The 15460-nt window shown below is 33.1% G+C and overlaps 1 protein-coding gene and 1 long non-coding RNA gene across 2 annotated transcripts; both read left to right on the top strand.

Moving 5' to 3' along the window:
• Nucleotides 1–2704: 2704 nt before the first annotated feature.
• LOC105116240 (root phototropism protein 2-like) lies at nucleotides 2705–5822 on the top strand. Its single transcript, XM_011013474.1, has 5 exons — nucleotides 2705–3497; nucleotides 3592–3661; nucleotides 3793–4170; nucleotides 4277–5002; nucleotides 5115–5822. Exons 1-5 carry the CDS (start codon nucleotides 3385–3387, stop codon nucleotides 5613–5615), a joined length of 1788 nt encoding a protein of 595 aa, XP_011011776.1. The 5' UTR covers nucleotides 2705–3384; the 3' UTR covers nucleotides 5616–5822.
• A 6270-nt stretch (nucleotides 5823–12092) lies between these two features.
• Nucleotides 12093–12897, top strand: LOC105116238 (uncharacterized). Its single transcript, XR_840497.1, has 2 exons — nucleotides 12093–12584; nucleotides 12676–12897. It is a non-coding gene; the product is annotated as an uncharacterized LOC105116238 (long non-coding RNA).
• Nucleotides 12898–15460: the final 2563 nt, after the last annotated feature.

The raw sequence follows: 15460 nt of genomic DNA, 5'->3' as shown, positions 1-15460 counted from the left end.
AAAACAGCCCCTGGAAGCAATTGTTCTCCGTAGCAGTTTGAAGAACCAGCAGCAGAAAACCTCTCTGCACCATCACCATGAGCAGCAGCCTTCAAGATCAGTAGCCTGACAGCATTGGACAGCTACACTCCCTCTCCTCTACAGCGCCCAGTCCAGCAATATCTAGCTTAGGCAGCATCTTCTTAATTTCTGCTCACCAACGAGCACAGACAACAACACCGTTACCAGTGACTGATCTCAAAGCTGCAGCATCCTCTTTCTCTGTTCAACAACAAGACCACTTCTTGCTCCTCACCAGCCGCTGTCGTCCTCCAGCAAGGAACAACAACTGTTATTCATCTCTTTTGTAATAGTCGTGAACTCCAGTAGCCAAGAACCACAGGACCAGCAGCATGATCTTCAACAAAGCAGCAGCTTCATCTTCCTTGTTATAACCGAGAGCCACACCAATAGAGGTCTTCAAACCATGAGCAGCAATTGTGGAGTCTCCACAACAAAACCAAAACCGGTGTAGCAGAGTTCCGAAGTCTAGTAGTCTCGAATTGTATTTTAACCATCGAAGGTTTTTGTTAGTAGATTCGGCCTTCAAGACCTTATGGTCTCCAAAGAGGCCTGGGTTGCTTGTGCTACTAGGCCTCTTCCATTTCTTTTGTTCACAAAAAAAGGCTCATTTATTTTTCTTAGGATTAACGCTGGTTTATGGGCCAGGTTAAAAAGCCCATCTTGTGTGGCTAGGCTAAACCTGTGAAGGGCCTTAAGACCATGTTTGGCTTGACAAAAATTATGTCAAAGAAAAAATGCATTTTTTGGGTTTTTAAGGTTTGTGTGCGAAACAAAACATTATTATTATTATTGTTATTATTATGATTTTTTCTGCTAATTTACTTATTTTTCTAGAGGTTGAAGAAGCCCATCCCTTTCATTAAAAATCGGGCCCGTGGGATTAGTTGTGGTGCGCGCAAGCTGGCCCGAACACCCACATTAATCTAAAAAAACAAAAATCGTTACAATTTGTTGAAGAGGAGCAATAATATTATTCATCTCATATTAGATTTTTATTTATATAAAAAAATACCAATCATTTAATGATTAATGTCAATAAATAAAAGAGGATTTGTTTTATTTATTTATTTATCAAAACACAATATATAGCTACAAAAAACAGACAATTTAATTATTAGGCCACATCCGAGTCATTTGTCATGGTGAACATTTAGCCCTGATCAATTGAACTGTTTAGATGATATATATACATACACGTTGGGTATATAGATCAGTACGAACTTCATCCATTCATGGTACGGTCCCAGTCGTTGGGCAAGAAGCTAAGAACAGAGAGAATCCGACGCAACATCATCGGTATCATAATCTTATAAAATAATATTAAAAAAAAAAAAAAAAAAAACTCTTAGCTTTGTAGGGGAAATCATCATGGTGTTCATCCTGGATTCATTGTTTAAAATTATTTATTTATTTTTGATGCTCACACTTTTCCTTTTCCGAGTCTTGCACATTTTTAAGTTCAAATTAAAGGATAATTGGTTCAATTTTGTTGACCAATGATAAGAATGAAAGAAAAAACACATAAAATGAGTTGTGGGTTCATATTCATTATAAAAAAAATTAATTTATTCCTCTTATTTTTTAAATTATAATCATTTGATTGAATATCTATTTTTTATAATTCAATTATGGTATAAAATGTTATTTTTTTTTATTTGAAGTAAGAGAGAGAGAGTGAGAGCACTCATCACATTCAACTTTTTGTTTGACTTTTTTTTTTTTTTTTTTCTAATTTTTTTAGTTTGATGGTTTTTTATATGTATTTTTAATAATGGATTTTTAATTTATATTTAAATTGATAGCCATTCTCTCTTATTTTTATATTCTTTTAAATAGTGATATTTTTTTAATTATTTTTTATGTATTTAATTTTTGAAGAGATTATTCTAATTCGTTTATACTTTTAAATTTTTTATATAGATAAAATTTATTTTTAAAAATAAAAAATATATATATCTAGATTGTATTTCTAATAGGTACAACCGTGTATGATATCTTTATTCTTTTATTTTTTAATCAATTTCATGTGTTTCTATCTATATTTATTATTTGATTAACTAAAAAATTAAATTTAATAAATTAAATTTTAAACACAATCAAGTGGGTAATTCATGTTTCAAGATTAAATATCTTGATTTGCTTTCATCTCTTAACTCTTTCTGTTATGTCTTTAATTATTATTAATAATTTTTTATTTATTAATATAAATAATTTTAATTTATTTATTTGCATGCATAAATTTTTTAATTTACATTTGTGATTTTCTATATAAAAAATATATTGAAAAATTTTGCAAAATTTTGCATGTTAAATTTTTTTATTAAAAAAACCAAAGCATATCAAATAAACAGGAATGTATCAGGTGCTGTAGCATTGTTTTTTATTTACCAGGGCCTAACCCATTTGATTGTAAGGGGAAAAAAAATCATGAACGCCAGTTTCTTCAATAGGAGTGGACGACGTGGCAGTATATGCCACGTGTACAAGCGACAGTGGATGAGAGTAGATTGGAGATATGATTACAGTGGGAGGCCACCTTAAATTATCCAAGCAAGCAAGGAAAACATAACTGTCAGTCAAAAGTTAGAGAGCTAGAGAGGGTGGATGGGTGTTGGCCCTATAGCGGCAGGGGACGGGTTGCCTAATACGACGTGGTGGCTCGCTGGCCAAAACTTTATGACAGCGGTAGCTGAAGAAGTCGTGACCACTTGTTTGAGTGGCGGAGATTTATCTCGTGACCTCCATCCAATAATGGTTTGGTTTGGTTTGGTCTCCCTTTTTTCCTTTTTTCACCGTATGGATTTTGGATTTCTATTGTAATGATTTAACAGCTTAGCTATCATAATCTTAAAAATGGACCTCTTCCTGTATGTTTTCTGCATATTCTTATCATAATAATATCAAACTGAATTCCCCACTCTATCTTCCTCCTCCCCTTTCCTTGGAATTTCGAATTTCATTGTTATATCTCATCAATCCAAAGTATATTACATGGATTCCGAGCCATTTTCTCCTGTGATTTTGGTAATCAAAACGATTTAATTGTACAAATCTGATTTGGGATAGTTTTTGTATTATTTTCTAAACAATCACTGACAATTTTTTGATATTTTCAAAATTTTCGTCGCGGTATGTTAATGCCCATTTGCCAGCTAGGGTAGAATATATAGCCCACAGCAAGTTAGGTTAAAATATTCAAGACAATATCCGCAGAACTATATTTAGAGGAAGGGGGGGGAAATGGAAGTATTACTGTAGATAAGTACGAGATTAAGAAAAAGCAACCCATCCAAACATATATTCCTATATAACGCAACATGGATGCTCCCGTTCTCTGAAGATCTCTTTCTTCAGAAAAGACTCTCTGCAGACATGGCTACTCCTGTCAGAAGCAACAGCAGGCTCTCTCTTACCATGGAGAGAACTGACCGATGGTACTAACAATATATTCTTGTTTGTAATTTGATTATATATGGTTACATAAACATTCTTGCTAATTGTCAGCCTTTCTTTCTAATTTTTCTTCAGGGTTTTTTCTCAAGATATTCCTACAGATGTTGTGGTTGTAGTGTGTGAAGCCACCTTTTCTCTTCATAAGGTATGGAAATGCTACTCTCTTTTCCCTGAAACCAATCTTGTGTTACTTTGTGGAGGTGTGAGAAAATAATTAATGAATGAAATAAAGTAGTAGCTAGTGCTTAAACATATGCCTTCATTGCTTTGCGGCAGTTCATGCTAGTGGCAAAGAGCAACTACATAAGAAAACTAATACTGGAATCAAAAGAACCGGCCCTAACAAAGATAGATCTGTCTGAGATACCTGGAGGGCCTGAGATCTTCGAAAAAGCTGCTAAATTCTGCTATGGTGTTAACTTTGAGATCACAGTTCACAACGTTGCAGCCCTTCGTTGTGCTGCTGAGTATCTTCAAATGACTGATGTGTATTGTGATTACAATCTTGCTGGTCGGACTGAAGATTTCCTTGCTCAAGTAGCCCTGTCTAGCCTTTCCGGCGCCATCGTTGTCTTAAAATCCTGTGAAGATCTCCTTCCCTTGGCTGAAGACCTCAAGATTGTCCAAAGATGTGTCGATGTCATTAGCCTTAAGGTATTAGCTAGCTTAACTTAAATTAGCAGCTTGTGTAACATAAATTATCGGGTCAAATTGCAGTACAATAATAATTGACTGATCTTTATTTCATGCTTCTAATTAGGCTTGTAATGAGGCAAACTTTCCAAGCAGAACACCACCAAATTGGTGGACCGAGGAGTTGTCGATTTTAGACATTGAATTCATAGGCAGAATCCTGTCTGGAATGAAGAAACGCGGCTCGAAAGCACTAACTTTAGCAAGTGCTTTAATAACTTACGCTGAAAGAAATCTTCGAGATCTTGTTCGAGATCAGTCTGGCAAGTGCACCAAGTCCTCCGATTCTGATGATCCCAATCTGTTTGCCCGTGAACGCGAGCTTCTGCAATCAATAGTCTCTCTCTTGCCCTCAGAGAAAGCTTCCTTCCCTATCAATTTCCTCTGCTGCCTTCTCCGTACTGCTATCTTCGTCAACGCCTCAAATTCTTGCAAGAATGAGCTCGAGAAGCGAATCTCGGTGATATTAGAGCATGTCACAGTTGATGATCTACTAGTCTTGTCTTTCACTTATGATGGTGAGAGGCTTTTCGATCTGGATAGCGTGAGGAAGATCATATCAGGATCCGTGGAGAAGGAGAAGAACATGGCTGTCTTCGGTGGTGCTGATTTTAAGGGATCATATTCTGCAGCTATGCATAGAGTTGCCAAAACTGTAGACTCGTATCTTGGTGAGATTGCAACCTATCCGGATCTCACCATTTCTAAATTCAATGGGATTGCTATTCTTGTGCCAAAAGGAGCCAGAAAGGTCGATGATGATCTATATCGTGCCATCGACATCTTTCTAAAGGTAAAACCACTGAAATTTTATCAGCTATGCTTGTCAAATTAAGCTCTCTTTTTTCACTATTTGTTCCTTCGAAAATAGACATAGAAGTAATCGTTTTGAGCGGTGATTGCAGGCTCATCCGAATCTTGATGAGATAGAACGGGAGAAGGTTTGCAGTGTTATGGACCCATTGAAACTGTCCTATGAAGCTCGACTCCATGCTTCTCAAAACAAAAGATTACCAGTACAGATTGTTTTGCATGCACTTTACTATGATCAACTTAAACTAAGGAGTGGTGTGGATGACCAGCCTGATGCTGTTGCAACAAGGAGTCAATTGCAGTCTGATGTTTCACTTGTCAGAGAGAATGAGGCCTTGCGGTCAGAGCTTATGAAGATGAAGCTTTACATCTCAGACATGCAGAAGAATCAAGGGAGTTCAACTAAGGGTATTGCAGCTGCAGCTGCTCCAACGACGACTGGATCTCGAAAACATTCCTTCTTCTCATCCATGTCGAAAACATTAGGGAAGTTGAATCCTTTCAAGCATGGATCTAAAGATACTCTTCATATTAATGATAACATCGGTGTGGATATTACCAAGCCTAGGAGGAGAAGGTTCTCCATATCTTAGGAGTTAAAACTTGCTAGTTAATTAATGTGTGTGATAATTTGTGTAGATTGAGGTGGATGATCCACTTGAATTATGTTGTGATGTTTTGTTTCCCTTTCGTTTCTTATTTTATTTGGATTCTAAATTCTAATAGTGAGTGAATGTAATCTATATGTGATGTAAAATATTTTAGAAGGGAAAAATTGTTCGAGAAGTTTTTTAAAATAATTGCAGTTAATTGAGGTTTTCATTTTGGTTTGATTTGAGATAGCATCAATAGGTATTGATGTCGATTTGTTCCAGCATGTTTCGCTTCGGCTCCTGCAAAAATGCAATGTGTAATTAGTTTATGCCGCGGGGGAGGGGGATAGAAAATTCACTAAAATAGAGTTAAAACATAAAAAAACCTTAAACCTTATGCCGTACTCTCGATGTTGCGACACCTTTCCCGCGACCAAGGGTTGATAAGATTTCATTGGCAACCATTAGACTAGGCTTTGTTCTGTTTATTTATGTTGTGTAAAGATTGATATTTATTTATTTTTCAATTATTAATGGCTTAAGAGCTTTATCATACTTTACTTTTTTTGTTGTAAAGACACATGTTCTGAAACTTCTGATTAAAGAGATTAACAACTTATCTTATAACTTTTAATTAAGATTTAAATTTGTATTAATTTTAACTTTTCATTGAGTGCTTAAACTAGTAATTACTAGTACACATGACATCTCATTGCATATTAAACCTTTATATTGTCTTCACAAGAGTGATCACTAAGAGTGATCACTAGGATAACGAGAGACCTTTTTAGAGACCAAGTAGAAAACTCATCCCTTATCTCATATAAAAGAATTAGAACTTGTCTTTATACTCCTTACACATGTTTTGCATCAAGACAAACTTTTCATGTAGCATCTTAAGTTCAGTACTTATAGGTGACAATGACACTGAGGTTGTCACTTAGAAAATTTTCGTTGAAGAGTTTAGGCGAGAATCAAGATTTTTATTCATTATACAAGATTTATGACTATGTCACCCCTTGAATTGAATAGATGTTTATATGTTTAGCATGCACGTTCACAGGTTGAAACATATGTCCCCTATTGAAGGTCTACTATACTTGACTAAGAGAAAGGGTAGAAAATGAAGAAAAGGTTCAGATACAGACTTATTTTCAAAAATAAATTGAGAGCATTGAAGGTGAAGTAGCTAGACTAATAAACATGCTCAAACAAGCATTGAGTTCAAAGAGTGGAAAAGGAACATTTATATAATCTCTAATGGAAACATCATTAACTCATGTCCCCTGTACTTCTCAAAACTTGGGGGTAGATCCAACAACAAAGTAGCATTTTATCCCTATTGCTTATGTCCAACCAACTCAAACCTCGATTATTATAGATTTAACAACTGAAGGACTTTGTATTGGTAGATTTGTTGGTCTCATAGACTATGATAAGTGGTTTGTTATGGAAAAAAGATTAAGAGCAGTTGAAGAAAATGATCTTACTAACCCATACAAGCAATTGAAGTTTATTTTGTTCCAAACATTATGGTGTTGACAGAGTTTAAAGTGCCAAACTTTGTTAAGTATCAGGCTAGAATGCCCAAACACCCATCTCTGGTCATACTGCAACAGATAGTTGAAGTTATCCATGATGAAAAAATGCTAATCTATTTCTTTTATGATAGTCTCACAATGTCTGTATTAAGCTAGTATACGAGACTAAATGGTATCAAGATTACCTTATTTGACAAATGCCTTCTTTAAACAATATAAATTCAATTTAAAAACTGCTCCTAATAAAACCAACCTCATAGCCATAGAAAAAAAAATCATGAGTCCATGAGGATATATACTAAAAAATAACGAGATAAGGCGACAAATGTTCAACCTTTGCTAATAGAAATAAAAATGGTGATATTGTTCACCAAAACTTTCAAATCCCTATATTATGAGCATCTAATAGGAAGCTTAGCTCAGCAATTTTATGATATTATGAGGATCGCCAAAAGAAATAAACAAGTTATCAAAATGGGGAAAATTGAAGGTCCTACCATGGATTCTAGAACAATGATGAGAGATGAATTAGAACATAGCTCTAAAGTGAAAAATCTTAATTATATGGTTTAATCAGGTCTCGTTGTAGCATCAATTTCTTAAGTGTCTATGTCAAATATTGACATACCTCTACCACTTGAGTTTGTCTACCAACATCTATTAAACTCTAGACATGTTGCCATGACTCTATTAAATCTTATACAACCATTGTTTTCTACGTGGTATAATTCAAACAAAAGATATTAATATCATGATAGGGTCATAAGCCATTCACTTGAAAATTGTAAAAATTTCAAGTATCATGTCCAGAAGTAAGTGAGCAAGAGACGAATTGAGTTTGTGAAGAATAGTGGTACCTACCATATAGTTACCATCATCTTTAACAATAACTAGTAACTTACAAAATACGGACAAGGCATATAGAGTTACCCAGAGAATAAACAATATATTTTGCTTTAATATATTTTTCATATATTGTAACTACATCACATACTTTCAATGAATTATGATTTATTATTTCTCTAATAATTGTCTTGAAATAAAGAGATTTTTTTTTAAATGATATTTTAGTCTAACTCTAACATGTGAAGTTAAGGCTAATCAATCCCGAAAAAATAAAAAGAGTTTTGATGGCAGAAATGATTTGATGCTTGTTAAAATGGCATAGGGTGACCAAACAAATTTTGAATTCACATACAAAATTAAACCACACATCATAGAGCTAAGTTTTAATGGTATGCATATTGATATGTAGTGGATTTGGTAGTTATGAACTCGTGAATCATGGTTCTTTGCAAGTACAAATCATCTTACTGGACAATATCAAAATTTATCAGTTCTAACTTACCTTACTTGAAATTAGAAAAGGTCATCTTTATGATTGCCAAGTCCAAATCATTACGCTGGATAAGTTCAAAGTTTATCGGTTCTAACCACCTTGCTTGAAATTAGAAAAGGTTGTCTTTGCTTATTCATTTCACAATTCTTAAAACATGTATCATTTGCAATCCTAATTTGAGTCCAATGAAATATTTCTTTAAAAAAAAAACTCTAATATGAATCACATTTAATATTAAAGGCAAAAAGAAAATGTGAGCAAACTGCCAAAATGCATACATGGATTTATAAAAATCAAAACCTAATGCTAAGGGGCACCATCATAAACAGGAGGAAGGTAGAGAGAAAAGAGGAGAAAAAAGAAACAAAATATAAGGACAAAAAAAAAGAGAGAAATACTAATAAGAAAACACAAGTGTAAAGGTCTAAGAGCCTAAACAAAAGATTTCTTAGTTTTGCAAGGTTATCAAAGGCAAAATTTTCCAAAAGAAAACAAAAAAAGAGTAGTTATTTTAAGTGTATTTTTTTTATCGAAAAAGAGGTCTTTTAGGCCTGCTTTTGATTTTTGTTATTTACATTTATTTTATATTTATGTTTATAAGCATTTGAATACTTAACAAGTAATGTTGTGTTCACTTTTTTGTTGTTGTATTTTTTTATTTAATGTTGTTTATTTTGAAGTTTGTTTTTTATTTTTTGATATATTAAAATTATTGTTTAAGTTTATTTTTGATATATAATGTTGTTTTAGCTTTTGTTTAACTTAAATTATGCATGTTAAAGCAATGGTGTTTTACCTTGGGTTTGTTAGGTCTATTCATATACAAAATGGTTTAGAAAATCAATTTTGAATCCATGTTTATGAATATATAGCCTGTTTTAAGTTTATATTTTTTAGATTTAGTATCTCTTGCTTGATTTTGATGTTTTGAATTTTTTTTATTAGTTTTTTATATTCAAATATGTTTGTGTATAATAGTGTGACTTATTATGATAAAAAGAACATGTTTTAGAAGCCAAAAATACATATTTATAGGCTTGGTAGTGCCTACCCTTTTTTGGCATGGCTAGTTTTTTTTCTTAGGTTTAGGCGATGTTCTTTTTATTCTTAAGAACATTGTGTTAATTCCTAGATTTGGACTAATCTCGGTCCAATTATTTGCATATATAGCTTTTTTATGCATGATTAACTAATAATCTAGTTTATTAGTATCAATAATGTGTTTTATTTTGGTCAAATCATGATAATTCATTGATAATTAAAGTGAGTGGATGCTAGATTATTGATCCTTACATAATTTTTAATATGCAAGTGCCTTCAGTTTGTCCATATCTAGTCTAGTTGGAGAGCTACGATGTTGGCTTCACATTGAATGTTCTTCATTTGTTCTTTGTGCTCTTCTAGGAACATTACCATAGTTATATAACTTTAACTTGTTTTGTTTTATTTATTTTCCCAAAACCCTTTCTTATGTATGATTAACCAATAATCTGGTGTTTATTTATATTAATAATATGATTTCAATGGTTTTTAATTCAGAGTTTCAATTTAAAATCAAAACTTATTTTGACAAAATCGTGATATTTTAATGATAATCGAAGTGATTGGATGCTAGATTATTGATCTTTGTATGATTTCTAACATGTATGTGCTTTTTTTAACTAAATTTGGTCTAATGTGGAACCTACGTTACTGAGTTCAGTTTTAAGTGTTCTTTGTGTTCTTCATCTTTTTTTTTTTAAGGGTTTCTTGAGTTTAAGGGTGTGTTTGGAAAACACCCCTTCAGCTTATTTTAGGTTTTATTACAAGAAAAATTAGGTTTTTGTTGAACAAAGCCTTAAAAAATAAAAAATAAAAAATAAAATCTCTTTTCTTGCATATGGTCAAAAATCGTACATTTATCTAAGCATCTTTTTTCAAAGAATTTTTTTTAAAAAAATCATGTTTTAAATGGATTTTACAAGAAGTTTGTAAAATTCCAAAAGATTTTAGCCTATATTTAAAAAATATTAAAAAAATATTTTTGGCAATGAAATATTATTCACTTTTTATATAAGGAAAAGAAACCTAAAAGAGGTTAATATCCAAAATATTATTAGAAATAATAATTTAGTATCCATTTTAATAAAAAGATAAAAAAAAAACTATTTAAGTTTAATATCTAAAATATTATTATGAATACAACTCATTCACTTTGAATATAAGAATAAAATCCACTTGAAATTTTATCTGGAATATTATTTGGAATGACACAGTGATAAATTTCTAGTTTTACCTTGAAAAAAACTTTAACAATAATTGAGGATATTTCACCTTTTCAAATTGATTTCTTAACTTAAAAAACTAAGTATTGTTCATTATAGCACACTTGTCATAATAGACCAATAGAAATACATATCATTAAATCATGGTAAACAATTGAAAAAAATTATAATGTAGCTTATTTTAAATAAAACATACTAGAAATACTAATATATTTTTATTATACAATTAGTTATTTATCTCATATCTTTAAAAAAATCAATTAGAATTTTTATTAATATTAGTTGATAATTTTCTAACCAATTAAAAAAATCTTATAAACCCTGTTGGGGAAGGGTCACCACATCATTGCACAATGAAACTAAATCAAACATCTTTAAGACCGAATCTATAGGTCTTTTTGGGCTCGATTAATTACAACAAGTCGTATTTTTCATAGAATTGAGTCTTTAGAATTTTTTTTATTAAAATTTAAACTCAATTTAATAGTTAAAATTGAAAATTAGGACCTCTTATTAACACTATATTGGTCTACGAGGATCATATCCCTTCTCTTCTAGAACCTAGCTTTGTCCCACTGACCTATAAAAACATAGAACCGTCAACGAGCCCGCCTACATAAAATTGCTTGGAACCATCAACTAGCCCGGCTACACAAGTTTAGCCGGAAATAAGCCACATATTTTGTTGCAAATTTGACATATGAAATAAATAATTTGATCAACTATTGGATTAATTGAACTTGTGTGGGATCCTTAAGGAGGCCAATTCATTAAATGGTTGGATGGGATGTCTTCCCCGTTTCGTACTGCGCTTGAAAATGCTTTTGAACTGAAAAGCGTCAAGCAAATACACATGCAGTTTCCAATGGCAGTGCTTAGTCCAGAATTTAGTTTTGTTTGACATGTAAAAGCAAACCCCTCCTTTCTTGCTTTTTTTTCTTTTTGGTAACATAACAAAGAGATATGCCTTGAGATTCTGGTGCAAGTAGAAATACAAGTTGCTGAGCCTGGTCAAGTAACATTTCACAATATTTGATTTTGTCCAAGTTTTTCTTGATGGTTTGGTTCATGAGCTGGGCTGCTGATGGTTTTCATTCGTCGGCTTGAGTTTTGATATGTTAGGCCGGTGTCATTGAACTTTCATGCAAGCAAATTGACTATAAAAGATGATGCTCTAAGAGATCTGCATATCTCATTTTTCCCATTTCGATTTCCTAGTAGTTAAATTGTTTACTGCACGGCAGAAAAAGTCTAATTCGCAGTTTGCTCATCTGTGATTGTCAACTTATTGATGTTACAAGTATTGATACAGAATGCGCGAGTTCTGGGAAGCAATGCTGCTGAAGACAGAGACCATCTTTTCAATGGATGCCCCTTTGTGCTAGATATTTGGAATTCTGTATCGCAGAGAAGTTGTATTAATTGAAGGGTTAGTTCTTGGAGTGCAGGGTTTCAATGGGCCCAACATAATTTGCAGAAAAGTTCCTTCTTGTCAGTTATGCTAAGGCTTGCTCTGTGCTCTACTATCTATTATGTTTGGATGGAAAGTAACAAGAGAATTCACTCCATGATCGAATGCATGGACAAGATTTGACTGGGTGGATTACTCAGGCTGTTAAATAAGCTGCATAATGCTCTTATTCTTGATGATCAACATTTATTTACTTCAACAACATGCTATCACTGATGATCAAACTGGAGCTTTTAGACAATTCAGTTAATCCTGATGGGATTCTTCTCCTCGATTCTTGAAAGGATAAAGACTTCATGCAACATAAATTTTAGACGCTGCCTGCTGGTTATCAACTGTGGAATGGAATCCCAAGTAGGGCTTCTAATTGACCCGTAAAATTAAGATTGAAACTTGACTTTTCTTCAACATGATTAGTTTTCTGGTTTATATTTCTATCCCACAGCTAGATTCTGAAAATGGACAGATTTGACAGGAATGTTAAAGGAGGTCACAGTGGCTAGCAACTAGCTGGACAGATACGCTGAACCCCTGAGCCATTATGAACGACTTGACAGAAGACCTGAATTCTTTTCAATTACCTGACCCATCTGATGACAATACGGTCACCTAAAATGTCTCGTGCATTTATTAAGATGCTAGTTGGTTTTTAACAAGGAAGAAAAAACAGGATCCAAGACTTCATGTCCTAAATCATTTGTCTTCCTCTTATTAGCTTTCTTTGGGATCCCAGCACTCTCTTTCAACATTCTCCTTCCCTGGACAAGTGGTGATGTTGAGACCAGCAGGCTTGCATAACCTACAAGCCCTTGTTTGTTTTCTCAACTATTTTCCACCTTCCTTTCTTTATTGCAAGGGACGTTCTTTTGTCTGACTTTGGAGGACGTCCAACAAAAGCACCAACGGTTTTTCGTCATGAACTTCTTCACCAGTCTAAACAATTTCTCCTGAAAGTTATGATGCAATGGAAAATACATAGAATGAATTTTAAAACAATATTCGTGAAGGACTAAAAAAAGATCACTATTCCAAAAGACAACATGCTCTTGACTCTGTGGCTCCATACAATGTTGCATCAAGAAATTATCAATAGAGCAGCAACAATGTTTGTTCAATATCTTTGATGAGAACCAAGATAGTATAATAAGAAACGTCTACAGTAGAGCAGAGAAGGCACGACAGAAGCAAGCAGAAACTTCCAGCGAAGTCACTGCACAAGGAATTGCGGCAGCATTAAGTCGACAACCAGAGGCGAATGAAGAGGCAGAAGTCTGCAAATTAGTTTTGAATAAGTAAGAATTCTTCATGAGCAACATCAAAAAAAATTTTAAAAATGAAAATTTTAAAATGAGAAAAAAGGAAAAGACAAGAAAGAGAGAAATTACCTTCATCAACTACAGAAATGCTTTTGTTATTTCATTGCGCAGAAGTGCATGGTACTTCCATTTTATCCACTCCTCCGAAAATACTAAAAGGCATATCATTAAAATTAAAATTCATCCTATCTGATGTATCGAATACAACAACATATCCATGTCTTCGATTCCAGTCAAAGAGGTGGGCAGGAGATCGGATATATGCTCTAATTTTCCCTGTCACTAGTAAAATCATATTGAAATTTTCATCTTTAATCTAGTTCAATTAAAGGTTAGTTTTCATCTTTCAAGTAACTAAATATTTTAACATCTCCATAATTAACAGTAAGGGTAAATTCTCAAAAAAAAAAAAAATAGTAGCGTTCCATGATACATACAAAAAAAAAAGAGCAAAAATGTATTTAGTTAAAGGGATAATAACAGATATATAAAATAATTTTGTTTCACGAAAAGTTTTAGAGTGAGCTTGTGACAAGTTCATTTCTCTTCTTTATCTTTATCTTTATCTTTTCCATCTCGAAACAACAGTGAAAATCCCTTTATTTTTATGGCACCTTTTACGCTTGAATCAAAATCTACTTAATTCACTAATATAATGAGCGAGAGATATGGACAAGGAAGAAAGGTCACAAGAATAATAATGGAATTCTCTGTTTGTTTCAGAATAGATAGATGGCATTGACTAATTTTCTTTTGCCAATTTACCACAGAATATTGCAACTATTCTGTAAGAAGCTGGAATCCATAATCTGTGACACAACAACTTCGGTAAAGGTTACAGGACCAGCAATATCAGCCTGTAAATCGTCTATGACAACGTGAGCTAGAAGCACAAACGAGCATCAGATTGGTCGTACGTGTTGGCGACATTAAGGCAAATTTGTTTCCTTTGATCACGCATATATGGAATCTTGGCAAAGTTTGTTGACTAACTAGCCCAGCCCCTGTTAACGACCTTGCCAAGCAAGTTGCCCTGCAGGAACTGGAGTAGCTGCCACACAGATTTTTCAACTATTTGATCCGGATGTCCGATCGAACCTATAAATCCAACTCCCATTGCATGCTACGTTATGATCCAGTCACTCTCATATTTGAATTAACTATCAGATAATGTTTAATCTATGCAGCTGCTCTGTTTGTCTTTCCATGTCTTTGTTACCCCCCAGAAAGCGTTCATTGATTCCGGCGGTCTAAGGAAATACACAAGAAGAACAGAAAGTGAGTCTAGAAAATTATGAAACGTCACCATGTCAGCTTGTGGGGTGCCCGTGATCCTAGGATGTTGCCTTAATAATTCGAGATTCGGTTGTGACAAAAATATATAAGTGGGAGAAATGTTATTATCAAAGATGAATGGAGACAGTGGGGACTTAATTGGGATCTAGAAATAAAGATTCTTAGGAGCACTTAGAAACAAATCACATTAAATTAGGCTATGATTGGCATTGCGGTTCTTTTGAAAATCTTTGAAATTTTTTTAGTTTTAAATTAATATTTTTGATATTTTGAATTGTTTTGAAGTCCTAATATTAAAATTCAATTTTAATATATATATATATATATATATATTATTTTGATATATTTTTACATTAATAATATTTTAAAAAACAATATTTAACATAATCTTAAACAAGCCCTGACCATAAATAAGAGAAGAATCACTTTTGCTAGGACAATGGTGGTAATCTTTGTCACTTGCCTTGTTCTTGTGTTTACTAGCTAGTCTTATTTTTCCTCTCCTACACCTTAATTTGTTTCCTAGTTTTAATAATTTGTTTTCCCATTTTTAATTGTTTACGGCTAATTAATAACATGAACAGCTTATGCTTAATATGCTACTCTATTTCACCTTCT

Source organism: Populus euphratica, unplaced genomic scaffold, assembly GCF_000495115.2.
Source record: "Populus euphratica unplaced genomic scaffold, PopEup_1.0 scaffold880.1, whole genome shotgun sequence".
Taxonomy (NCBI): domain Eukaryota; kingdom Viridiplantae; phylum Streptophyta; class Magnoliopsida; order Malpighiales; family Salicaceae; genus Populus; species Populus euphratica.
Note: the sequence above shows the minus strand (reverse complement) of the source record. Positions and strands in the feature narration are given on the sequence as shown.